We start from the raw sequence: 27,477 nt of genomic DNA, 5'->3' as shown, positions 1-27,477 counted from the left end.
AGAGGGCAGCACGGTAGCACTGTGGCCTCACAGCGCCAGGGTCCCAGGTTCGACTCCCTGTGTCTGTGCGGAGTCTGCACGTTCTCCCCGTGTCTGCGTGGGTTTCCTACTGGTGCTCCGGTGTCCTCCCACAGTCCAAAGATTTGCAGGTTAGGTGGATTGGCCATGTTAAATTGCCCTTAGTGTTCAAAAAGGTTAGGAGGGGTTATTGGGTTACAGGGATAGGGTGGAAGTGAGGGCTTAAGTGGGTGGGTGCAGACTCGACGGGCTGAATGGCCTTCTTCTGCACTGTATGTTCTATGTTCTCTGTTTTCTCTCTCCCTCCCTTTTTAAATGGTGGCTTATGGTTTCTACTTTCCAGTCGGGAACCTTTCCAGATTTTGAAAGGCAACCACTCATGCAGCCGCTATCGCCATAGCTACCTCCTTCAACCTTCTGGGAGATAGCTCATCAGGTCCTGGAGATTTATCAACCTTCAATCCAATTAATTCTGAGTACTATCGCTTTATTAATGCTCATTTCTTTTAGTTCCCTATTTTCACAAGCCCCTTGGTTCCCTAGTATTTCCTCTGTGAAGACAGACACTAAGTAACTGCTCAGTTTCTCCAGCAACTCCCTATTCTCCATTTTAATTCTATTGCTTCTGCCTGTAATGGACCCACATTTGTCCTTGCTCATCTTTTTAATTTTCACATACCTAAAGAAGCTTTTACAGTCCGTTTTTAGGTTTCTCACTAGCTTATATTCAGATCCTCTTTTCCCTTTCTTGGCCCTCCTTTGCTAGATTCTAAATTGCTCCCAATCTTCGGATTTACCACTTTTGTTTTCGAACTTTATAAACCAGTTCCCTTGATTTTATGCAATCATGAATTCCTTCGGCAGTCTTTAATTTGTTTTGTTAATCACAGTTGATTGACCTTTCTTGTTGGGTTTTTGTATCTTCAAGGAATATATATTTGTTGTACACTACACAATACTTCTTTAAATACTAGCAATTGCCTATCTACCGTCACATTTTTTTAGTGTATTTTCCCATTTGCCCCTTGTACGTTCATGGTTTCCTTTGTTCTGGACTAAGACTCTAGTATTGGAATTAACAAATGACTTTCAAACTTAGTGTAACGGTCTACCATATTGTGGTCATTATCTCCTCAAGGCTCCTTCACAGGTTATTAAATAGCCATTTCTCATTAGCTAATACTAAATATAAAATAGCCCACTCGCTGGTTGGTTCTTCAACATACAGCTCCAGAAACCAATCCCATACACATTTCAGGAATCCATCCTTCATAACACCCATGCTAACTAGGTTTACCCAGTCTTTATGTAAATTGAAGATGCCCATTATTACTGTATTTCCTATGTTACCTGCAGCTCTAATTCCCTGATTTAGACTGTGCCCAACATTACCTTAATGGTTCCGTGCACTATAAGCAACAACACCAATGTTTGCTGCCTTTTGCTGCTTCGTAGGTCCACCCAAACTGATTCTACATCTTGCTCCTTCGATCTAAAATCCTCCCACACCACTAGATTGATCTTATCTTTTATTAACAGTGCTGCCCCGCCGTAAGACCATAAGACATAGGAGCAGAATTAGGCCATTCGGCCCATCGAGTCTGCTCCGCCATTCAATCATGGCTGATACGTTTCCCATCCCCATTCTCCTGCCAACTCCCCATAACCCCTGATCCCCTTATTAATCAAGAAACTATCTATCTCTATCTTAAAGACACTCCGCGATTTGGCCTCCACAGCCTTCTGTGGCAGAATTCCACAGATTCACCACACACCTCCCTTTCCTTTCTAAATGATGCATATCCTTGAATAGTCAGTTCCTAGTCATGGTCACACTGTAACCATGTTTTCGTCGTGGCAATTAAATCATCCCCATTTCCTCCCATTTCTCCCTTAAAATCATCTACCTTACTGCGAATGCTGCATGCGTTCAGTCTCCTTTTAACATTATTCCTCATTCTGATTGGATTTGATTCACTTCATCTGCCTTCTAATTTTGCTTATCACTTTACTACTTCTGGTACCAGTTTTATTTCTGTCCAATCTGAGGTCCGTCTCAGGTTCTCACCCCCTTGTCAACCGAGTCTAACCCTCCCAACATCACTAGCAAAGCTCCCTTCAATGGTAGCCCCTAGCTTTGACAAAGGGTCATCCAGACTCGATACGTTAGCTCCCTTTTCTCTCCACCGATGCTGTCGGACCTGCTGGGATTGTCCAGTATTTTCTGTTTGGTAGTCCCAGTGCTGGTTATGTGCAACCTGTCCATCTTGTACACATCCCACCTGTCCCAGAACTGTTCCCAGTCCCTCCTCCGACACAAACTCTGCAATGCTCAAACCTCCTATTCCTATGCTCACTCGCATCTGGCATTGGGAGTAATCCTGAGATTACTGCTTTTGAGGTCCTGCTTGTAAATTCTTCCCTAACTCCCTAAAATCCTCTTTCAGGACCTAACCCCTCTTCCTACTTATGTTGTTGGTACCAATGTAGACAATGATCTCTAGCTACTCACTGTCAGCCAGAAAAACGTCTTGTGGCCGCTTTGTGACATCCTTGAGCCTGGCATCAGGGAGGCAACATACCATCCTGGAGCTATGTCTATGTGTGGTAGTATGACTAGGGATATTACGGTACCTGGACGTGTGAGCCGCCATTGGTGCAGAGGACTCGCTGCCCATTGGCCCAGGTATGTCATGTGCCTCTCAGCCGATTGGCTGGGAGGTAGGTAGCTCTGCCTACGAGGCGGGGTATAAGAACCCATGTTCCCCGGCAGTCTGCCATTCTTCTGTACGTCTGCTGCCGGGTCCACTTCTTGTGTATTAAAGCCTATCATTTGGACTTAATCTACGTTTTGTGTCCACTGATTGTGCATCAATTTAATACACAAGGTTTTAAAGGATGGAGCTTCGCATGAAGCCGGAGTGTCTTCGACTCAGCCCGCACGCAGCAAATGCAACAGCAGCATTTAAACACTGGCTGGCTTGCTTCAATAGCTACCCGAGTACAGCCGAAAACGTCCCGGCGAGGGAACACAAATTGCACATCCTCCACTCGTGCGTTGGCACCGCCGTGTACACGCATATAGAGGACACGACAGACTACGACGCAGCCATGGACTTACTTAAACGACATTTCATACGGCCGGTGAACCAAGTCTACGCTCGGCACTTACTGGCCACGAGGCAGCAACTTCCTGGTGAGACTCTGGATGAATTTTACTGGGCCCTCCTCGTGCTGGGGAGGAATTGCGGCTGCCCACAGGTTTCTGCTGCCGAGCATACCGAACTTTTGATCAGAGACGCTTTTGTTGCAGGTATGCAGTCCTCGCAGATCCGCCAAAGACTTTTAGAGAGAGAGACTTTAAGCCTCACGGAGGCACGGGCCCTCGCCTCCTCCCTAGACGTTGCGAATCGTAACGCCCGCGTGTATGCCCCCGACTGCGCGGCGGCCCCCTGGGCAGCGTGGAACGCGACCTCCCTCACCCCCACGGACTCGTACCACCCCCAGGCCTGCGCCGCAGGGCGCCCCGATAAACCCACAGGGCCCCGCTGCTATTTTTGCGGCCAGGCAAAGCACCCCCGCCAGCGCTGCCCAGCCCGCTCCGCAACCTGTAAGGGCTGCGGCAAGAAGGGCCACTTTGTGGCCATCTGCCAATCAAAAGCGGTGGCTGCGATCCCGAGCAGCGACCGCGGTCCTCCCCCCCCCCCCACTGTCCTCAGGTGCCCAGTGCAGTCCGCGGACCTCGCTGCCCCCACCCCCCACCGCCACGTGTGATCCCCGGGCGCCACCATTTTGGGCCCCCAACACCACGTGCGATCCCCGGGCGCCGCCATTTTGTCCACCCCCCACCATGTGCGACCGACGAGCGCTGCCATCTTGGATCGGCACCGAGGAACCCGCAGGTGATTACACTCTGCCGGATGACGACTCAGAGTTTCTGCCATGACTCGCCTCAGTCACATTGGACCAGTCGCGGCCTCGTACTCTATCCACGGCAACCACAAAGATCCTCCTCAACGTCCACGAGGCAAGCTGCCCCCTGGACTCCGGGAGCACAGAGAGTTTTGTCCACCCCGACACGGTAAGACGCTGCGCTCTTCCTGTTTACCCAGTCAAACAAAAAATCGCTCTGGCCTCCGGTTCACACTCGGTCCAGATCACAGGGTGTTGCATAATGGACCTCACGGTCCAGGGGAGGGAGTTTAAAAATTACAAGCTCTTTGTCCTTCCCCACCTCTGCGCGGCAGCGCTCCTGGGGTTAGATGTCCAGTGCAACCTCCAGAGTTTAACATTCAAATTCGGCGGCCCTATGCCCCCCCTTACTGTCTGCAGCCTCGCGTCCCTCAAGGTCGATCCCCCATCCTTGTTTGCAAACCTCACCCCGGATTGCAAACCCGTCGCCACCAGGAGCAGATGGTACAATGCCCAGGACCTGACCTTCATCAGGTCCGAAGTCCAGCGGCTTCTGAAGGAAGGGGTCATTGAGGCTAGCAACAGCCCCTGGCGAAGTGCTGGTGATGAAGACTGGGGAGAAAAATGGGATGGTCATAGACTACAGTCAGACCATCAACAGGTTTACGCAGCTGGACGCGTACCCTCTCCCATGTATCTCCAACCTGGTCAACAGGATCGTGCAGTACAAGGTCTTCTCCACGATGGACCTCAAGTCCGCCTACCATCAGCTCCCCATCCACGCGAGTGACCAAAAGTACACTGCGTTCGAAACGGATGGGCGACTCTACCACTTTTTAAGGGTTCCCTTCGGTGTCACAAATGGGGTCTCGGTCTTCCAACAGGAGATTGACCGAATGGTCGACCAATACGGTTTACGGGCAATCTTCCCGTATCTCGATAATGTCACCATCTGCGGCCACGACCAGCAGGACCATGACACCAACCTCCGAAAATTCCTCCGAACCGCAAAACTCCTTAATCTGACCTATAACAAGGACAAATGCGTGTTTAGCACCGACCGTCTAGCCATCCTCGGCTACTTAGTGCGTAACGGAGTGATAGGCCCTGACCCTGAATGCATGCGCCCCCTGATGGAGCTTCCCCTACCCCACTCCCTCAAAGCCCTTAAGTGCTGTTTGGGCTTCTTTTCATATTACGCCCAGTGGGTCCCCAATTACGCCAACAAAGCCCGTCCCCTCATTCAATCAGCCACTTTTCCCCTGTCGATGGAGGCCCGCCAGGCCTTTAGTCGCATCAAAGCAGACATAGCAAAGGCTACGATGCGAGCTATCGACGAGTCCCTCCCCTTCCAAGTCGAGAGCGACACGTCCGATGTAGCCCTGGCAGCCACCCTCAATCAAGCAGGCAGACCTGTGGCCTTCTTCTCCCGTACCCTCCACGCTTCCAAAATCCGTCACTCCTCGGTCGAGAAGGAAGCCCAGGCCATAGTTGAAGCTGTGCGACATTGGAGGCACTATCTGGCCGGCAGGAGGTTAACCTACCTCACAGACCAACGGTCAGTGGCCTTCATGTTCGACAACACACAGAGGGGCAAGATAAAGAACGACAAGATCTTGCGGTGGAGGATAGAACTGTCCACCTACAACTACGACATCTTGTATCGTCCTGGGAAGCTAAACGAGCCCGATGCCCTATCCCGCGGCACCTGTGCCAACGCACAAGTGGACCGCCTCCGAACCCTCCACGCGGACCTCTGCCACCCGGGGGTCACCCGCTTTTTCCACTTTATAAGGACGCACAACCTGCCCTACTCCATCGAGGAGGTCAGGACAGTGACCAGGGAATGCCACATCTGCGCGGAGTGCACGCCGCACTTCTACCGCTCCGAACAAGCGCATCTTATAAAGGCTTCCCGCCCCTTTGAAAGTCTCAGCATGGACTTCAAAGGTCCCCTCCTCTCCAACAACCGCAACACGTACTTCCTCAACGTGATTGACGAGTACTACCGCTTCCCTTTCGCCATCCCCTGCCCTGACATGACCACAACCACCATCACTAAAACCCTACACACCATTTTCTCCCTGTTCGGTTTCCCCGCTTACATTCATAGCGATAGGGGGTCCTCCTTTATGAGTGACGAGCTGTGTCAATTCCTGCTCAGCAGGGGCATCGCCTCCAGCAGGACGACCAGTTACAACCCCTGGGGTAACGGACAGGTCGAGAGGGAGAACGGTACGGTCTGGAAGACCGTCCTGCTGGCCCTGTGGTCAGGAAATCTCCCAGTCTCCCACTGGCAAGAGGTCCTCCCAGACGCCCTCCATTCTATCCGATCACTCCTCTGTACATCCACTAACCAACCGCCTCACGAACGCCTTCTTGTTTTTCCCAGGAAGTCTTCCTCAGGGACCCCGCTCCCGACCTGGCTGGCTACCCCCGGGCCCATCCTGCTCCGGAAGCACGTGCGGATGCACAAGTCGGACCCGTTGGTCGAAAGAGCCCAGCTACTCCACGCAAACCTGCAATACGCGTATGTGGAGTATCCCGACGGCCGACAGGACACGGTCTCCCTTTGGGACCTGGCACCCGCCAGATCCCGCCCCCCCGCCCCCCCGGCGGCAGCACCCCCCAACCCCCCCCCCCCCCCAACCCCAACTGCTCCCAGCAGGCGACCCCTCCCCACCGACACCTAGACACACGCGGCCCAGCGGACAGGACGACCTTACCCCGGCCTGGACCCCGCTAGCTCCGACTAGGGGTACGGACGCAAGAACAGGATCATCGCTCCCGGAGTCACGGACGACCGCCGCTCCAACGTCGCCGGAACAGCTACGCAGATCGAACAGGACATCCAAGGCACCCGATTGGCTGATCGAATCCATGTAACCTACTGATGGACTCATGTTTTCTGTCTGTTCACCATTTTTTCCCCCCCATTTTTCCACACTGTACATAGTTCCTGTTCTGTATTTTGTACATAAATGTGGGCCAGTGGACAGCCGTCAATGCAATGGTACGACCTAACATCTCTCGTCATACTACCAGTCTCTCACGTACTCATGGGACACGCACCCCCCCCCTCCATGTCTGCGAGACATGCACCCCCCCCCCCCCCGATTCCTTTTTCAACAGGGGGTGAATGTGGTAATATGACTAGGGGTATTACGGTACCTGGAAGTGTGAGCTGCCATTGGTGCAGAGGACTCGCTGCCCATTGGCCCATGTATGTCATGTGCCTCTCAGCCGATTGTACGTCTGCTGCCGGGTCCACTTCTTGTGTATTAAAGCCTATCGTGCGGACTTTATCTACGTTTCGTGTCCACTGATTGTGCATCACTATGGCCGCAGAAATGTCTGACTCTGCCCCTAACTAATGAATCCCCTATCAATATTGCTCTTCCTCTCTTCTTTTCCCCCTCCTGTGCAGGTAAGCCACCCATGTTGTTACAATCTTGGTTCTTGCTGAACTACTCTGAAGAAACATCTTATGTACCTGTATCCAAAATGGAAGACTGGTTAGTGAGCAAGATAGACTCAGGGGACATCTGCCCTACCTGCCTGGTTCATTTATTTTGCCTGCATGCCCCTAACCCGTGATGTGACAACCCCCCTAAATGTGTCATCCATGAAGTTCTCTGTCGCGCAGATGCACCACAAGTGACTCCAGGCACCACTTGAGTTCCGAAACACAGTGTTTGAGCTTCTGCAGCTGGTGACACTCCCTGTAGATTTATTTGTCTAGGACACATGGTGCAGCCATGCCTTCCCACATACCACAGGATGCACATTCCACTTGGCAGAATGCCCTACAATACCTTAACTTTTGCAAACTTCCTCTTGTAAGTAGAATAATCCATTAGTTGCTCACCAAACAGCTTCTTCCTCTGTACTGAAATGAAAACCGAGCACTCAAAGAAGAAAAAGGTTGAAAAAAAAGAGTACCCCTTGTCCTCTTGCCCGAACTCCTCCACTCATCAAACTACCAGCAGATCACTCTGTAAAGTTGCACTCCATGTAAGCCGCATTGAAATTCCTGAATTTATATTAGCCGAAATTTAGATGATTCAGATCTGCTAGAAACCGGACAAGGCTAGCTACCCAATTAACTAGTAGGGAGTTTCTTCAGCCTTGCTTAAAACTTTCTGTCTATATGTCTAAACTTGTTTATGACTGTATCTATGTGAGAGAGAGAGTTTGTGTTTTCCTGTGCATGTGTGTGTGTTTTACTCTCTATTTATGTTTGTATGTGTGAGTTTGTGCATGTAGGCTTGTGTGTGGGTGTTTAACTCCAACTGCATGTTCGCCTATGAAAATTAAGTTTTCTTGCCTGCTCCTCCAAAGGCCACATGTGTACCCACAATCCGCTGCTACTTTGCCCAAGTGACTGGCCTTCATGATTGAGCTTGGTCTATGAAAGTGGGCGACAACGTTCAGTCCGAACCTTACCCTCACACCTCTGCAGGTTTCTGCAGCAGTCAATGGTGCGTGATCAGGGTCAAGCATATTGCCTGTTTCTTTATCCCTGCAGAACAGCGATCTCTGAGGATGATTTTGTAGGCACAATTACAAGTTGTATTTCTATATTGTCTTTAAGGGAAGAAAAAGAAAGTGCAGCGGCATTCACAGGAGTGTGAGGAATAAAATAGATGCTGGGCTGAAGATGGAAGAGCGTTCAAAAGGTTGGAAAGAAGTCTTACAACACCAGGTTAAAGTCCAACAGGTTTGTTTCAAACACGAGCTTTCGGAGCACTGCTCCTTCCTCACCTGAGGAAGGAGCAGCGCTCCGAAAGCTCGTGTTTGAAACAAACCTGTTGGACTTTAACCTGGTGTTGTAAGACTTCTTACTGTGCTCACCCCAGTCCAACGCCGGCATCTCCACATCAAAAGATTGATGGGAGTAGGTGGTTTGAAGGAGGGTCTTAAAGGAAGACAAATAGGTGCCGATGCTTAAGGAAGAATCCTGACGCATGGGGCTAGGTTTTGAAGACATGGCTGCCACCGTAGGGATAAGGGACTTGGGGGGAGGGGGGGGGGGGGGGGGTGGCCGGGAAGGAGCATTTTGAAGGAATGTAGAACTCAATGAGATGAAGCGGGAGGAGAGGGTGTGGAGATTTGCAAACTCAGCAAACACTGAGGGCAGAGAAGAGACCATGTCCCAACTCCACATGGAAAAGCACCAGTTAAACCTGCAAGCTTATCAACTAAAATACTGGCACTGTTTAAGAAAAAGCAGTTTCGTTCAGCTCTTTATTTTTGAAAAGATGATTCCAGTCTGCTGGCTATTAAAGTCAATGGTTTAAAGCCTGTGTAAATTGATTTTCCAGAATGTTCTTCACATACTTTCTCTAAACTTAGTCCCATATCAATAATAAAAGCTGTCACTTTTAATCAGCTGCATTCTCCTCGCATTTCTCTCCTATCTGATTATTGTTAACGACGCACTGAAGTCTCCTTTTCTGACGACCTGCCAAATAAAATTTGAGAAACAGCCAGCAGAGCAGATGGTGTAAGGGCAGGTGAGAGGTTCTGCCTCCCCTCACAGCTGACCTCCGACCTCTGAACAGCCATCTCCAAATTCTATTTTCTTCACTCCATGATTGAATTTCTCTTCTCCTGCTGAAAGGATTTGCTTGAAGGCATCGGTCAAAAGTGTGGCATTCAAGCCAGGCATCGGCCCTAATATTAAAGAGGCTGCCTCTCGGTAAAGATTCAGGCTTGGGTTGTTGTCTGCTTCTTGCAGCAGGTGAGTCTGGCCATTGGCTGGAAAGTGTCCACCAGTAACTGACACAGTTTGGGAAGTAGACTGTAACTTGATTTTAACATTAGTGAACTGGTCAACAATTAGCAATCCAGCAGAATTGCCTACTTTTATAGAATTTACAGTGCAGGAGAAGGCCATTTGGCCCATCAAATCTACACCGGCTCCTGAAAGAGCACCCGACCTAAGCCCACAGCTCCACTCTATCCCCGTAACCCAGCAACCCCACCTAACCTTTTGGACACTACAGAGCAATTTATCATGACCAATCCACCTAACCCGCACATCTTTGGACTGTGAGAGGAAGCCGGAGCACCCGAAGGAAACCCACACAGACACGGGGAGAACGTGCAGACTCCACACAGACAGTCTGGTGGGCAAAATCACCATGGTCTCATTCCGTTGTGGCCAAGTGGGAATCCAACTGAAGTCTATTGCTTTCCACAGGAAATCTGCCGTCGTTAAAATGCATTCCCTCCCATTACTCTCTACCAGCATCTGTGTCAGATGATGCCTTGCTTAAGAGTAATTAAGTTAGTTACTATCCAGTGAATTTTCGTAAATGGCAAAGTGAATAGTGGAATCTGACCTTCCCCTCTCACTTCCCCAACCTTCGCTTCCCGTGAGTTTATTTTGATTTCCTCATCAGGGACTGACAACATTGCCCCAAGGCGGAACAAATCACCTCTGCCTGTTACTCACGCTTCACAGCGCAATGTTATCTTTGTGGAAAATTTTTCAGCATGCTCTGCCGCCTCTATCATTACCTTCAGCAGGAGGCAGGAGAAACTTGCTGTCTCCCACATCTCGCCCATAGCTAGACTTCCCTGCGCTACAGATCTCTCTTTCTCGAAACGATTCCCACTACCAAAGTTGGTTTGGGGGGGTGGATGGTTCCTCTTTGTTTCTGCCGACCTTGAGTGTGTCATTCCTCCTCCCTACATCCTTGCTGCACTGGATTCAAGACTTGTTTCCTCCCATGGATCAACTGACCTTTGCCCACGCACATTCAAATGGCCGCTTGCTCGCGAGATTGCAATTGATGGTTGGCAAGTCATGTGACCTCTTCCTGTCACATTACGAGACAGTAATATGTCGTCACTCTTTTGCCTACTTTGAGAATGGTCTGATGGTTGTAGTTCAGTAAAACTATCAGACTTCAAATTGAGCAAATAACATTTATTGAATAACGAATATAAATACCTACGAGTTTGTTCACTCTTCTGCAACAATAGCTGATGATTAGGTAAATAAGAAGAAGAAGAAATAATGTTTAACTACACGTGCCAATTAAGCTATATCTCTAACACTCTGCTCACGTGTCAGTCCTGATACGAAGAGGTGGGAACCTCCTCTGAGTGCCGTTTATATCCATGAATCTGGTGCTGCCATCCAGTGGTTGTCTAGCACTATAATATGTTAACCCCTTACATGCCAGTAGATATACAAATCACTCACTTCCCACTCCCAACACTTCAGAACTGGGGTCAACTGCAGCAGTTTTCATTATTCCTCTGAATGAGTACAGGCCAACTCGATGAGCAAAACCAGTAATCTCAGCTGTGTGGCTCCGTGCAGGGCAGGGACCCATTGGGCCAACAGATAATAATAATAATCTTTATCATTGTCACAAGTAAGCTGACATTAACACTGCAATGAAGTTACTGTGAAAATCCAGGTGAGCTTTCGCAGCCTTCTTTAATGCAGAATCTGGCAAAATAAGTACCAGCTCCCTGGACATGGCCTGTTCTTCAACGTTTTGCTGAAACACAATTTGCATTTGAATGATGGAAAATCAATCTTTTGTCCTTTTTTCCTTCACTTGCCGCTGATTTAATAGAATTATGCCGTCGTCCAGCTTGGATGGAGGCCATTTGACCCGTCGAGTCTACACTTGCTCTTTCGAAGAGTAATCCGGTTAATCTCATTGCCCTGGAATTCTTCGCTCCTTCAATGAATCTGTTTCCACCACCCTCTGACAGGCGGGGCACTAGAAATCTTAATCACTCATTGTGTAAAAAGCTTTCTTCCTCATGCCACCTTGGGTTCTATTGCCAATCATCTTAAACCTCTGCAGTAAGTTCAGCAAAATCAAGCAATTCTCATTGTTATCCTGATGATGGCTTCTCCCTTCCCTGTTAAATATCTCTCTGAGCCTGAATGCTTTATTTGCATTTATTCTTATTGTTAGGCCATTTGCTTTGCTGCATTATTTATTCCCTTTGTTTGTCTGCAGTTTGTATTATTTTATTGCTGCTGCTCTCTCGCTTGCCTTCATTATTGATTGTGTCTGTCCTGATGGTGCCAAAAGGGCCTCATTATAAACTAGCGGCTTTCATCTTAATTGATCCACCATGTAGAGATATTTGAAATGTATAGAGCATGCCAACGTGGCAGAGGAACCTCAGAGTGCCCTGAATAAAGGAAAACCCCTTTATTCTCGAATAAAGCTTAAACGTCTGCTGAGGTGGAACAGCTAGCGGCTGACATGGACTGTGTTTGGAGCACTCCTTCCGCAACAGATCAAACGTTGGGCAGGGAAGAGATGAAATCCCCTCGGTCCACTCATTCACCTCCCCCCCCCCCCCCCCCAATAAAACAACTTATATACACGTCCCCTATTTACATTGAGGTCAAGCTCTCTGGAACATTCTGAACTCAACCAATATGTAGAGGAAAGTGCCACTGGAATAGGGAAGGGGGGAAAGTGGAAAGGAGGGAAGAAGACTGGAAACTCGGGGAAGGCAGAGGAGGGGCGCAGTGGGTAGACGAGGGGAGGGAAAGTCAGAGAAGAGGAGAGAGCAGGGCAGGAGAGGACGAAAGGAGAAGAGAGGAGGGAAGTAGGGGCGGAGGAGGAGAAGGGAGAGAAGGGGAGTTGACAGGAGGGGTGCTGAGTCATGGGGAGGGGAGTAGATTAGGGATGAACAGATGAAGGGAGAGGCGGGGAATATGTAGGGGAGAGGAGGGGAGTAGAGGAGAAGGCAGGTCAGAAGGATTGGAGTGCAGATATTTGGCATTGATCTCCCAGAGGAAAACGTGTTCTCTTTTGTCCTCTTAACACAAAAGAAGAGGACATCAAAACTCAGGTTTGACAGGCACCTGAACTAACATACCTTCACTGGGCAGAAGACACCAATCTGTGGCTAATCCATTAGGTATAACAGCCAATTGCAAAACAGCCCTTTGACGAACTCTGACACAAGGAGGAAACATGACAATGGAGGCAGTAAAAGGTGACCAAGTCAGTCTTTGCATTAGTTGCTATTGCTTTCCAAACAATACAAAGTTATCTCTTACCTGAAGAAGCCAATAGCACCTCCGGTGGAAAGTGGGGATAATAGAAGAATGGACATAACAGCCATAAAGACACTGTGAAGACAAAAAAAAGAGAAATGATTGAGCTTTCTTCCTGTCGGGTTCAGTACTGTGCTGTTATTTATATATTTTTAGGTACTTCTCTCCTTTGTTCCTGGCGCTGAATTTTACTTGGTCACGGTTCCACAGGAACGCTCCTGCCTGTACCACTGTGATGAGAGTGACTATTCATAATGGGGATAATTCCGTGATGGTTCCCTTCCAACTGGGAATGAAGCCTGGAATGTCATTGCTCTATCTCTGATGCCTGTCCCCTGGACTGGGTGCATGGGGTTGTGGAAATTCCCCTTATATGTGAGACTCGAACTCCTGTGTAAACTAAGATTACAGGCAAATTGACCTCATCCAATATGCGTATTTACCAATAAGAGTCACTGAATAGTGCTTGGGTATGGAATCGCCGTCCTATATATCTTTCCTTTCTTAGCTCAGGGTCATGGTGATACTGAAGGGTATTACATAGAACATACAGTGCAGAAGGAGGCATTCGGCCCATCGAGTCTGCATCGACCTACATTAAGCCCTCATTTCCACCCTATCCCCGTAACCCAATAACCCCTTCTAACCTTTTTGTACACTACGGGCAATTTAGCATGGCCAATCCACCTAACCTGCACGTCTTTGGACTGTGGGAGGAATCCGGAACACCCGGAGGAAACACACGCAGACACGGGGAGAACGTGCAAACTCCGCACCGACAGCGACCCAGCAGGGAATCGAACCTGGGACCCTGGCACTGTGAAGCCACAGTGCTATCCACTTGTGCTACCGTGCTGCCTATAAGAGACTCCCCAGTTCATGCACCAGCAAGAATACAGGCAGGTGACCTCCAGAACCTACAAGGAAATAGCAAAGCAAGGGAGTGAATTGAAAGGGCTCAGTAGCTCAGAGGGCACGAGGCCATATCTTATCTGACACAGAGTCCACACATCACAGGCCGAATTCTCCGTTCCTGAGGCTAAGTGCCGTCGCAAACGAAGAATCCGCGGGACTTCCACGATGGGAAAAGAGCCGCGAACCCCTCACTGATTCCGGTACCGGTGAGGGGCTAGCACCGGCGCTGCGTGAAACGCCTGTGGATCGCGCGGAAAACAGCCTCAGAATCACTGGGTCACAGGCCGCGCATGCGCAGGGCTGACGGCCTTCACCGGTCGCGCCAGAAAACACAGCACGGCCATGCTGGAAACCTAACCTGCCAACCCCGACCCCACAGCCCATCTCCTGACCCCCCCCCCCCCCCCCCCCCCCCCCACCACCATACCCCCCGGCCTAGCAGAAGATCCCTGGCCAGTAGCACGGATCCCGGATGAGTGTGGCGGCACTGGACACTGTCCGCAGTCTGCAAGCCATGTTCGGGACCGCTGGGACCACACGTGGCCCGCGCCATCAGGAATGCGGCCCATCGGGGGTGGAGCATCGCAGGTGGGCCGGCTGATGACGTGCCAACGGCATTGCGACTGAGCGCGGCGTGCGTCCCGATGATGCCTATTTGGAGAGGGCGAAGAACCATGGACCGGCGTCAAACCGCTGCCTGCCCAGGATCCGGCAGCGGAAGCTATTCTCCGCCCGATCGCTGTCAGGCTACGGCTCACTCGCCACAAAAATACACCTACTTTTAACACAGCTATCAATATTGATTCAGTCAAATACAAATTAGATGGATTTATTTCAGAAATTAATGGGCGGGATTCTCCAGTTTCCCAGCCACGCGTTGCTTGGCGGCACAGCGTTCACTAGCGGCGCAATTCTCCAGTCACGCTACTTATCACACGATTAGACACCCCACACCTCCGGCAAACCCGTGGGCAGGGGTGCACTGCCGGGGGGGGGGGGGGGGGAGATAATCCCAAATGGCCAGAGAATACCTGCCAATATTCTGGAATATTTTGGAAGGTGTCATCCAGTAAGTGCAACACGCTTCGAAGGAATAGGTGGCTTTGGATCTATGATTCCCAAAGCTCTCCAGCTCTGGGGAATTTCCTCGCCTCATGGTTGGGCCGGTTGTGGACTGATAGCTGGAGGCTGATTGCTGTGATTAGTCAACAACTCCATAATCATTGGACAATGCAGCCAGCAGGATGGCACAGGGTGAACCAGGTTGACAAGAGTCTTTATTCGTCCAGCAATCCCTACGATGTCACTGGGCAAACGCTGGTACATTTTTACGAGAACGTAACAGACCTCTCCAGCATGGTAGGCATCGAACCTATCCCATTTTTATATTCAGGTGCAACAATCACTTATGTTGATGACAAATGCACCAGGATCTCAAAAATTGAGACACAAATTATTCCAGTTCGCATGAAAGGAAATTGGCTTAGTTTTAAATCTGCAGGAACAACTTTGAAACGGGCTGGGATTTCTCTGTCGCCGGGGGGTATTCCTGGATGACTAAGACAAGTAGGTTCAACAAGTAGGTTAAAGAGTTAATTTCTCTGAATTCCTCGCGGCCCTCCTGCTGTAACCTTATCTGTTCATTGATCAGTTGAGCTTTGATAACCTATCAGGTTTAAGGTCAACTTCATTCTGTGTATTACCAAAGTTATTGAATTCAATTTCACAATTAGCCATGGTGGGATTTGAACTCCCAAACCATCGCAGAGAATTTACAGCACAAAAAACAGGCCATTCCGCCCAACAGATCGGTGCCATGTATAGGCCCCACACAAACCTCTTCCTGCCGTAACATTTTCCGACACTATCAACATATTTCTCACCTATCAGCGTGTCCTCAGGGTTATTAGTCTGGTCACATAACCCCTGTGCTATCACACCCACATGATGAATGATTATGTGGGTGAGATACAAGAAAGTGGCTGCCAAATGTGAATCTGTTTCCCATCAAAGGTCATCAAGCTAGCAATGAGATGGTTGTACACTTGCAAAGAAATGAAATAAAAAGTTTATCTCATGATTGTGTTGCCCCGTTTAAATCCAGGACACAACGGAAGCTATAATTCACTCTGAATGCTTTGAAGTGTGATACCTTGTAGTTTAGGTACTGTCAGTGTCAAAATAGGCAGATGATTACTGCCCGCTGTACCATATCAGTGGACATCTTTCATGGCTGTCAGTGTCTAACCTGTCTTTGTCTAACACCATGTATCAGTTAGGTCACTTTGGGGCCTTTGTCAAAACACACGCTGACGTCCAAGGAGGTTATTCTGCTGAAGTATTATTCGTTCAGACAAAATATGTTGCACAGAAATGAGACTAGATACCCATGGTTGTGCCTTAAACATTTTACGATTTTGTGAGTGTTTCACTGTGTGTACACATACGGCCTTGTAAAATAATGCAAGATCTCCAGGCGTTAGCCTTGCCAACCCCATTTTTAGCTCCAAATCCTATTCGACCCCCATCTGCCTTTGAACAAGAATAATGGCAGCCACAGTTAGAACTCCACAGGCTATCCCAGTACCTGGTGCAATGTATAACTGCCCTGAATGGGACAAGATTGAAAATTCTCCTTTGAAATTTTAACAAAGATGTATTTTGTGATGAGAGTATCTAACCCCCGCCCCTTGACATTCAATGGCGTTACCATCGCTGAATCCCCCACAATCAACATCCTGGGGGTTACCATTGATCAGAAACTGAAATGGACGAGTCACATTAACACCGTGGCTACCAGGGCAGGTCAAAGGCTAGGACTCCTACGGCGAGTAACTCACCTCCTGATGCCCCCCACCCCACCCCACCCCACCCCCCCAAAGCCTGTCCATCATCCACAAGGCACAATTCAGGAGTGTACTGCAATACTCTCCACTTGCCTGGATGAGTGCAGCTCCAACAACATTCAATAAGCTCAACACCATCCAGGACAAAGCAGCCCACTTGAGTGCTGCCCCCTCCACAAGCATTCAAACCAATCACCACCGATGAACAGTGGCAGCCTTGTGTACCATCTACAAGATGCACTGCAGTAACTCACCAAGGTTCCTTACACAACACCCTCCAAACCCATGACCACTACCATCTAGAAGGACAAGACCAGGTACCTGGGAACGTCACCACTTGGAGGTCACTCACCATTCTGACTTGGAAATATATCGCCGTTCCTTCACTGTTGCTAGGTCAAAATCTGTAACTCCCTCCCTAACAGCACAGTGGCGTACCTACCCCGCAAGGACGACAGCAGTTCAAGAAGACAATTCACCACCACCTTCTGAAGGGCAACGAGGGATGGGCAATAAATGCTGGCCTAACCAGCGATCCCCACATCCTGTAAATGAAATTTTAAAATTTAATATTTGAATTTAATTAAATTAAAACGGTGAAAATCCTGCCCATTTAAAAATTATATTGGCAACCTCAAACTTTGTTAGTATGTAGTGATTTTCTCATGGCTCTAAATAATATTGGGAAAACCAAATCATTTAATGATTTTGGAAATCCCACACGACTTTTGATGTTGGAAATCACAGTGGCCTGAATTTTGCGTTCCTCTTCCAGTGGGGTTTTTCGGCAGAGGAGTCCTCACAGAGATGTTCAGCTGGGACAAGAAAGGCCTCGGATGGGAGGCGCACTCATTTCCCCAATGAGGATATGAAATTACCAATTAATGGACCATTGAACCTATTGGGCGAAGGCCAGAAAGAGACAAATTTAGATCTGAGCGGGAAGGGTGAAGGGACTCCTCCTCCAGAAGCCTCCTTCTGACTGGGACCATCTTTTCCTTAAGGCCCAGTGACACTGAACGACCTTGTCACTCTGGCCTATGCCAGATTTTACCTCTCGCAACAGCCAATAGTGTCACTGTTATCACTGGGAAACTCGCACTGTTGTTGCCGTTGATGGGAATCCTGTATTTGTACTGGCCATGATGGGAAGAGTCACACATTGTTATTGGTGTTGATGGGAAGAGTCACACATTGTTATTGGTGTTGATGGGAATCCCACATTGTTATTGGTGTTGATGGGAATCCCACATTGTTATTGGTGTTGATGGGAATCCCACATTGTTATTGGTGTTGATGGGAATCCCACATTGTTATTGGTGTTGATGGGAATCCCACATTGTTATTGGTGTTGATGGGAATCTCACATTGTTATTGGCGTTGATGGGAATCCCGCATTGTTATTGACGTTGATGGGAATCCCACATTGTTATTGATGTTGATGGGAAGAATCCCACATTGTTATTGGTGTTGATGGGAATACCGCATTGTTATTGGTGTTGATGGGAATACCGCATCGTTATTGGTGTTGATGGGAATCCCACATTGTTATTGCTGTTGATGGGAATCCCGCATTGTTATTGCTGTTGATGGGAATCCCACATTGTTATTGGTATTGATGGGAAGAATCCCACATTGTTATTGGTGTTGATGGGAATCCCACATTGTTATTGGTGTTGATGGGAAGAATCCCACATTGTTATTGGTGTTGATGGGAATCCCAGATTGTTATTGGTGTTGATGGGAATCCCAGATTGTTATTGGTGTTGATGGGAATCCCACATTGTTATTGGTGTTGATGGGAACCCCACATTGTTATTGGTGTTGATGGGAATCCCACATTGTTATTGGTGTTGATGGGAATCCCACATTGTTATTGGTGTTAATGGGAATCCCGCATTGTTATTTGTATTGATGGGAATACCACATTTATATTGGTGTTGATGGGAATCCCACATTGTTATTGGTGTTGATGGGAACAATCCCACATTGTTATTGGTGTTAATGGGAATCCCGCATTGTTATTGGTGTTGATGGGAATACCACATTTATATTGGTGTTGATGGGAATCCCACATTGTTATTGGTGTTGATGGGAAGAATCCCACAATGTTATTGGTGTTGATGGGAATCCCGCATTGTTATTTGTATTGATGGGAATACCACATTTATATTGGTGTTGATGGGAATCCCACATTGTTATTGGTGTTGATGGGAAGAATCCCACAATGTTATTGGTGTTGATGGGAATCCCGCATTGTTATTGGTATTGATGGGAATCCCACATTTTTGTTAGTGTTGATGGGAATCCCACATTGTTATTGGTGTTGATGGGAATCCCACATTGTTATTGGTGTTGATGGGAAGAATCCCACATTGTTTTTGGTGTTAATGGGAATCCCGCATTGTTATTGGTATTGATGGGAATCCCACATTTTTATTGGCGTTGATGGGAATCCCACATTGTTATTGGTGTTGATAGGAATCCCACATTGTTATTGGTGTTGATGGGAATCCCACGTTGTTATTGGTGTTGATGGGAAGAATCCCGCATTTTTATTGGTGTTGATGGGAATCCTGCATTGTTATTGGTGTTGATGTGAAGAATCCCACATTGTTATTGTTGTTGATGGGAATCCCGCATTGTTATTGATGTTGATGGGAATCCCACATTGTTATTAGTATTGATGGGAATCCCGCATTGTTATTGGTATTGATGGGAATCCCGCATTGTTATTGGTGTTGATGGGAATCCCACATTGTTATTGGTGTTGATGGGAATCCCACATTGTTCTTGGTGTTGATGGGAATCCCACATTGTTATTGGTGTTGATGGGAATCCCACATTGTTATTGGTATTGATGGGAATCCCACATTGTTATTGGTGTTGATGGGAAGAATCCCACATTGTTATTGGTGTTGATGGGAATCCCAGATTGTTATTGGTGTTGATGGGAATCCCACATTGTTATTGGTGTTGATGGGAAGAATCCCACATTGTTATTGGTGTTGATGGGAATCCCACATTGTTATTGGTGTTGATGGGAACAATCCCACATTGTTATTGGTGTTAATGGGAATCCCGCATTGTTATTTGTATTGATGGGAATACCACATTTATATTGGTGTTGATGGGAATCCCACATTGTTATTGGTGTTGATGGGAAGAATCCCACATTGTTATTGGTGTTAATGGGAATCCCGCATTGTTATTGGTATTGATGGGAATCCCACATTTTTGTTAGTGTTGATGGGAATCCCACATTGTTATTGGTGTTGATGGGAATCCCACATTGTTATTGGTGTTGATGGGAAGAATCCCACATTGTTTTTGGTGTTAATGGGAATCCCGCATTGTTATTGGTGTTGATGGGAATCCCACATTTTTATTGGCGTTGATGGGAATCCCACATTGTTATTGGTGTTGATAGGAATCCCACATTGTTATTGGTGTTGATGGGAATCCCACGTTGTTATTGGTGTTGATGGGAAGAATCCCGCATTTTTATTGGTGTTGATGGGAATCCTGCATTGTTATTGGTGTTGATGGGAAGAATCCCACATTGTTATTGGTATTGATGAGAATCCCGCATTGTTATTGGTGTTGATGGGAATCCCACATTGTTATTGGTGTTGATGGGAAGAATCCCACATTGTTATTGGTGTTGATGGGAATCCCGCATTGTTATTGGTGTTGATGGGAATCCCGCATTGTTATTGGTGTTGATGGGAAGAATCCCACATTGTTATTGGTGTTGATGGGAATCCCACATTGTTATTGGTGTTGATGGGAATCCCAGATTGTTATTGGTGTTGATGGGAATCCCGCATTGTTATTGGTGTTGGTGGGAAGTATCCCACATTGTTATTGGTGTTGATGAGAATCCCACATTGTTATTGGTGTTGATGGGAATCCCGCATTGTTATTGGTGTTGATGGGAATCCCACATTATTATTGGTATTGATGGGAATCCCACATTGTTATTGGTGTTGATGGGAATCCCGCATTGCTACTGGTGTTGATGAGAATCCCACATTGTTATTGATGTTGATGGGAATCCCACATTGTTATTGCTGTTGATGGGAATCCCGCATTGTTATTGGTGTTGATGGGAATCCCACATTGTTATTGCTGTTGATGGGAATCCCGCATTGTTATTGGTGTTGATGGGAATCCCGCATTCTTATTGGTGTTGATGGGAATCCCGCATTGTTATTGGTTTTGTTGGGAATCCCGCATTGTTATTGGTGTTGATGGGAATCCCGCATTGTTACTGGTGTTGATGAGAATCCCAAATTGTTATTGGTGTTGATGGGAATCCCGCATTGTTATTGCTGTTGATGGGAATCCCACATTGTTCTTGGTGTTGATGGGAATCCCACATTGCTATTGGTGTTGATGGGAATCCCACATTGTTATTGGTGTTGATGGGAATCCCACTTTGTTATTGGTGTTGATGGGAATCCCGCATTGTTATTGGCCATCATGGGAAGAATCCCACATTGTTATTGGCGTTGATGGGAATCCCAGATTGTTATTGCTGTTGATGGGAATCCCACATGGTTATTGGTGTTGATGGGAATCCCACATTGTTATTGGTGTTGATGGGAATCGCACATTGTTATTGGTGTTGATGGGAATCCCACATTGTTATTGATGTTGATGGGAAGAATCCCGCATTTTTATTGGTGTTGATGGGACTCCCGCATTGTTATTGGTGTTGATGGGAATCCCACATTGTTATTGGTGTTGATGGGAATCCAGCAGGGGGCAGCAGAGCAGAGCTTCTGATTGGCTGTTCTGGGGAGATTTGCATACATGCGGTGCGGTCAGCGTAAGTTGAAGGTGCACCTGCATCAGTGACCCGAGGAGTTCGATGGAAGTCAAGCATCCAGCAGGGGGCAGCAGAGCAGAGCTTCTGATTGGCTGTTCCGGGGAGATTTGCATACGTGCGGTGCAGTCAGCGTAAGTTGAAGGTGCACCTGCATCAGTGACCCGAGGAGTTCGACGGAAGTCAAGCATCCAGCAGGGGGCAGCAGAGCAGAGCTTCTGATTGGCTGTTCCGGGGAGATTTGCATACGTGCGGTGTGGACAGCGTAAGTTGAAGGTGCACCTGCATCAGTGACCCGAGGAGTTCGACGGAAGTCAAGCATCCAGCAGGGGGCAGCAGAGCAGAGCTTCTGATTGGCTGTTCCGGGGAGATTTGTATACGTGCGAGTGCAGTCAGCGTAAGTTGAAGGTGCACCTGCATCAGTGACCCGAGGAGTTCGACGGAAGTCAAGCATCCAGCAGGGGGCAGCAGAGCAGAGCTTCTGATTGGCTGTTCCGGGGAGATTTGCATACGTGCGGTGCAGTCAACATAAGTTGAAGGTGGTTTGTGAAGGGGCTGTCCTCGAGTGACAGCTTAGGAGGTTCTGTGGGAACGAAAGAGACTCACGGTTGGTGTGTTGCCGCCCAGGTGCCAGGGTTCGTGATGTCTCTGATCATGTTTTTGGGATCCTTAAGGGGGAGGGGGAGCAGCCCCAAGTCATGGTCCACATAGGTACCAACGACATAGGTAGGAAGAGAGATGGGGATTTGAGACAGAAATTCAGGGAGCTAGGATATAAGCTGAGAGCTTTGAACAGGACCAAAACATACAAACGTAATTTGCGTGCCCCCCCTCCGCAACCTTCACATACATCTTCTATATTCTACCCCCTCAAAGAGCTGGCTCATCGTCGCCATTGTAAGGTGCGCTCTACACACCACCTTTACCTGTATTAGCCCCAACCTCGCATGCGAGGTGGAGGCGTTCACCCTCCAGAGCACTTCACACCAGAACCTCTCCTCCATACCCTCTCCCAACTTTTCCTCCCACTTTGCCTTGATCCCTTCTAGCGGCACCTTCTCCTCCTCCAAAATAGCCCCGTAAACTGCTGTTGCTACCCCCTTCTCCAGCAACCGCCATCATCAGCACCTCCACAGCACCTGTGGAAGTCGGCTCTGTTGGGAAGTTCTGTATCTCCTTTCTGGAAAAGTCTCGAACCTGCATGTATCTAAATATTTCCCCCTGCTCCAGCCCATTTGTCACTCTCAGCTCCTTCAATCCCGCAAAACGACCCCCAAGAAACAAATCTTTTAGTGTCCTAATTTATTTCTCCTCCCATCTCCGAAAATTTCCATGACTTCTGTTTTCTTAACCACCACTCCATAGTATGGATTTTCTTCTAGCAAGGCTGAGAAAGATGTTCCTTCTTTAGCGTTCTCAAACCATTTACTCTTCATGCCATTTCCTTATCTAAGTTTAATAGAATCGCAGTTGGAATTGAAACCAACACCCACACACACAAACAATTTTGTACAGCATGAATCTAACAATAGGTTTTACCCTTTCAGACACAGAAACACTAAATTGAAGCCACTTCAAACTAAACCTTACTTCTTATGTTTAACAATACAAATATATATCCCTTGAAACTACCTTTATTTTCCTAAGAGTGTTGATGTTAATCTCGCATTGTTGATGGGAATCCTGCGTTGTTGTTGGCGATGATGGGAATCCCACATTGTTATTGGTGTTGAAGGATTGTTATTAGTAATGAAAGGAATCCCCCATTGTCTCTAATGATTTTGGCAACCCCACATTGTTATTACTGAACAATGATTCTAGAATCAACTGTGTATAGGTGCACTGTTTGTTTACACATTGCTAATTTTGGGTAAAGTTAACCCCATTTACATTCAAGTGTAATATCCAGATAACTGTGTGATACACTTCAGCTGGTCAAACCTGAAGGAAATCTAGTAATTTGTGTGATAACTCTCATGTGCAAGGCTGGCGAAATTCTCTCCACCTCAATCTCAGAAGTGCATTATCTCCTGCACTAGTGCAGCAGTTTGTGTTTCATGACTCATCTGTCATCGTTCAGAATCTATTTGTCCATTAATGATAACTCAGGGACAACTTTGAGCATATGCCTGCTAAGAACTGGATTGAGTCTGTTCAAAGGCGTTTAACAAAGAGAATCTCACTGCCAATAGAGCTGACAAGCAGATTCCATTCGCTGGTCCTGGATTTGAATCCAATGAAGGCAACTGTTTAAGCCACTGAATCCCCCTGCCCCCTTACCTTGTACTAACAACAAGACAAACTAAGAAACATATTCAGTAGCTTCACTCTAACCCAGGAACATGTAGATAATCACGTAATAGATATTATTGTCCTCGAGAGAAAAGAGAGACAAGGAATTAAGCTAATTTTAGACATCAGGGAAAATTAGGGATGCTATGGTGTCGGCAGAATGATAAAGATTAGCAGGCACCCAATAAGGCTGCCCCACTTCACTGAGGCTGGCCTGTAGCTAGAATGCTGGGCACTGGCCCACCGAGTTTTACATTTTTAATTCATTTCTCAGCTTGCAATTATATGATGTTCCCTGACAATGTCTGGGTTGTAAGTTAGCAAGCACTACCTGTGATTTCACTGGGTAGCACTCTTATCTCTGCATCAGAAGATATTGGGCGGAATTCTCCAAACCCCGCAAGGTCGGGGAATCGCCCGGGGCCGGCGTAAATCCCACCCCCGCCGTGGCCGGAATTCTCCGGCACCCGGGAATCGGAGGGGGCGGGAATCACGTCCCACCGATCGGCATGCCCCCCGCGGCGATTCTCCGGCCCTCGATGGGCTGAAGTCCCGCCGCTGTCAGGCCTCTCCCGCCGACGTGGTTTAAACCACCTCTGTGCCGGTGGGAGCAGGCGGCGCGAGCGGGCCCCGGGGTCCGGGGGGGGGGGGGGGGGGGGCGCGGAGCGATCGGACCCCGGGGGTGCCCCCAAAGTGGCCTGGCCCGCGATAGGGGCCCACCGATCAGCAGGCGAGCCTGTGCCATGTGGGCACTCTTTTTCTTCTGCCGCCGCCACGGCCTCCAGCATGGGTGGAGGCAGAAGAGACCCCCTCCACCACGAATGCGCCGGTGGTGACGCCAGCGGCCGCTGACGCTCCGGCGCATGCGTGGACTCACGCCGACCGGCGAAGGCCTTTCCGCCAGCCCCGATGCCGATCGGTGTGGCGCCAAAGCCGTTCGCGCCAGTCGGCGGAGCGGAAGCCACTCCGGCGCGGGCCTAGCCCCTAAAGGTGCGGAATTCTCCGCACCTTTGGGGAGGCCCGACGCCAGACTGGTTGGCACCACTTCGCTACGCCGGGACCGCCCGCCCCGCTGGGTGGGGGAGAATTTCGCCCATTGTCTTCAAGCCCCACTCTGGAGAATGATTCAGGGGCGTACAAAGGAGTGTTGCATTGTCAGAGGTGCCACCTTTCAGATGCAACATTAGACTGTTATACGTTACAACAGTGACTGCACTTTGTTGGCTGTAAAGTGTTTTGGACCATCCTGAGGTCATCAATGGTGCTATATAAATGCAAGCTTTTCTTCATCTATAACCATTGGGCTATTGCACCCATGAAAATTAGGATGATTGAAGTAGGAAGGGATCCAATGAGTGAGAAAATTGGTGAATACGTAACCAGCAAAAGTCAACTGAGGCGGATCATGGGCTGTATTCTCCGATTCTGGGGCAATGTCCACACACTGGCGTGGGAACGATGGCATTTTACGCCAGAAAAACTGGCCTGGAGAACTGGCGGGTCCGTGGACACGCATGCACACGGTACAGCCGCTCGTGGACCCACCGTGCTTCATGGCGGCGGCTGCTCACGGGCCCAGCCCGCGTAATAGTCCTCCCTTCGGCCGGCCCACGCACCCCGCTCCCCCCCCCCCCACCCCCACAGTGCACCCAGCCGTGAATAATGTCCCCCCCCCGCCCGCGAATCAGCCCTCCCCCGACTGTGGCGGCGCTGGACTGAGTCCGCAGCGGCCACGCCGAGTTCCCTACGGGTGAGACCACACGTGTTCCACGCCATCGAGAACTTTGCCCGTCAGGGGCGGAGCATCGGGGGGGTGGGCCTCAGGCAATGCCCTGAGGCCATCGATACGTGGCACGCAATACTCCTAGAGTACGCCTCTTTGGAGGGGGCGGAGCATCGCAAAAGCAGCACCGCCCCCGATTTGGTCGGAAACTTGAATTCTCTGGCTGGATTCGGTGGATTTCGGCGTCGGCGACCGGAGAATCCAGCCCAATACGTCTGAAAGACAAGTAGAAGTGTTTATGTGGAGAGAGAGAGAGAAGAAATTGAGCTTTAAATTTAGAAGATGGGTTGGTGGGGTTGAGGTCATTGAAAAAGGAGATAGTGTCCATTAGATCTACTGTGTCTCCTAGCGATGCTCAACCTTCCATCACAGTTTGATGTTAAACTGTCCTGTTCTGGATGCCCAATTAACTTAAAATTGGTACCTGTCAGCCGTGAGCATCCATCGAATCGTGTCATATCACAAACACCAAAGTGAAGGGACTGTAACCAGTGACTATGGACACAGGTTTTAATTTGCTATCCATCACTGTCCACTAGCTCCCTAGCTTTTCCTATTACTCATTCTTCATGTTAACTTCATCTGATTTCTCCGTATTTGTCTCTTAGCCTTCTTTGCAAGCAACTGTTTAACACAGGCCAAATTAATTAGGTTAAGAATTTAAAGTTTATTACATTTTCTTCACGGGGAAAGCAGCAGGAGATATCCATTTAATGAATAAGGTTTAACAGTCTGTCTGATTAGCAGAATAAGTGTGAAGTGTCTCCTGGTGCGACAACTCGCCTGTTCTCTCATATACCTGTGGTTTCTCACCTCTTCCTGCTGGGAAATCCGACCGCACTTGCAGCCAAACAGGAGGTTTCCCCCTGCCCAAAGTCAACAGGCTCCATGCAAATAGTCAAACCATCCATGGGACAAAGAGCCATTGGAAGAGCCAGTGGTGCCACAGATCAATGAGAATGCCAGGGCCCAGCTGTCAAATTCAGTACCCTCATGAAGGCAATTCCCAAATGGAATCATAGATCACAGCAACACAGCACAGGAGGCCATTTGGCCCATCGTGCCAGTGTCCCCTTATTGCAAGAGCAAGTCATGCTTAGTCTCACCCCCCTAGTTCTTTTATCCGTAACACTCTAAGTTCCTCATCCCCAACGGGCAGTACAGTGGTTAGCACATAGTTGCTTCACAGCTCCAGGGTCCCAGGTTTGATTCCCCGCTGGGTCACTTTCTGTGCGGAGTCTGCACGTTCTCCCGTGTTTGCGTGGGTTTCCTCTGGGTGCTCCGGTTTCCTCCCACAGTCCAAAGATGTGCAGGTCAGGTGGATTGGCCACGCTAAATTGCCCTTAGTGTCCAAGAAAGGTTAGGTGGGGTTACTGGGTTACGGTGATAAGGTGGAGATGTGGGCTTAGGTAGGGTGCTCTTTCCAGGGTCTGGTGCAGACTCGATGGGCCGAATGGCCTCCTTCAGCACTGTAAATTCTATGATTCGAACTATCTGTTCAACTCCCTTTTAAAATTATGTACTGAAATAGCTTCACTGACATCTTAGAGAGTCCCTGATCCTGAGAGCTCTGCGGAAAGATTTCTCCGCATCATGGTTAGATAGGTCCAGACAAAACCTGGCAGTGCCACCTATCATGTGACTGTCCCTTTAAGAAAAGCTTTGTTTAAAGGGACACTCACATGACACACTTCACAGCCAGTACCACAGAGACCAAGAGCAGAGCGTTACCCAGGTACAATTTAACTATGAAGGTATAATAGCCAAGGAAGCAGTACAAAATGAATTCAGGTTACAGATTCTGCAATATGGCAGAACTACAGGGACA

At 48.5% G+C, this 27,477-nt stretch overlaps 1 protein-coding gene across 5 annotated transcripts in view; it reads right to left on the bottom strand.

Moving 5' to 3' along the window:
- The window catches only part of camta1a (calmodulin binding transcription activator 1a), a 1,261,560-nt gene that overhangs the window by 320,364 nt on the left and 913,719 nt on the right, over nucleotides 1–27,477 (bottom strand). For all 5 annotated transcript variants that reach the window (XM_038821445.1, XM_038821446.1, XM_038821448.1 and 2 more), the window contains exon 5: nucleotides 12,986–13,057. In XM_038821445.1, coding sequence (XP_038677373.1) covers nucleotides 12,986–13,057 — 72 coding nt within the window. The remainder of the gene's footprint in view (nucleotides 1–12,985; nucleotides 13,058–27,477) is intronic.

Source organism: Scyliorhinus canicula, chromosome 16, assembly GCF_902713615.1.
Source record: "Scyliorhinus canicula chromosome 16, sScyCan1.1, whole genome shotgun sequence".
Lineage (NCBI taxonomy): Eukaryota > Metazoa > Chordata > Chondrichthyes > Carcharhiniformes > Scyliorhinidae > Scyliorhinus > Scyliorhinus canicula.
Note: the sequence above shows the minus strand (reverse complement) of the source record. Positions and strands in the feature narration are given on the sequence as shown.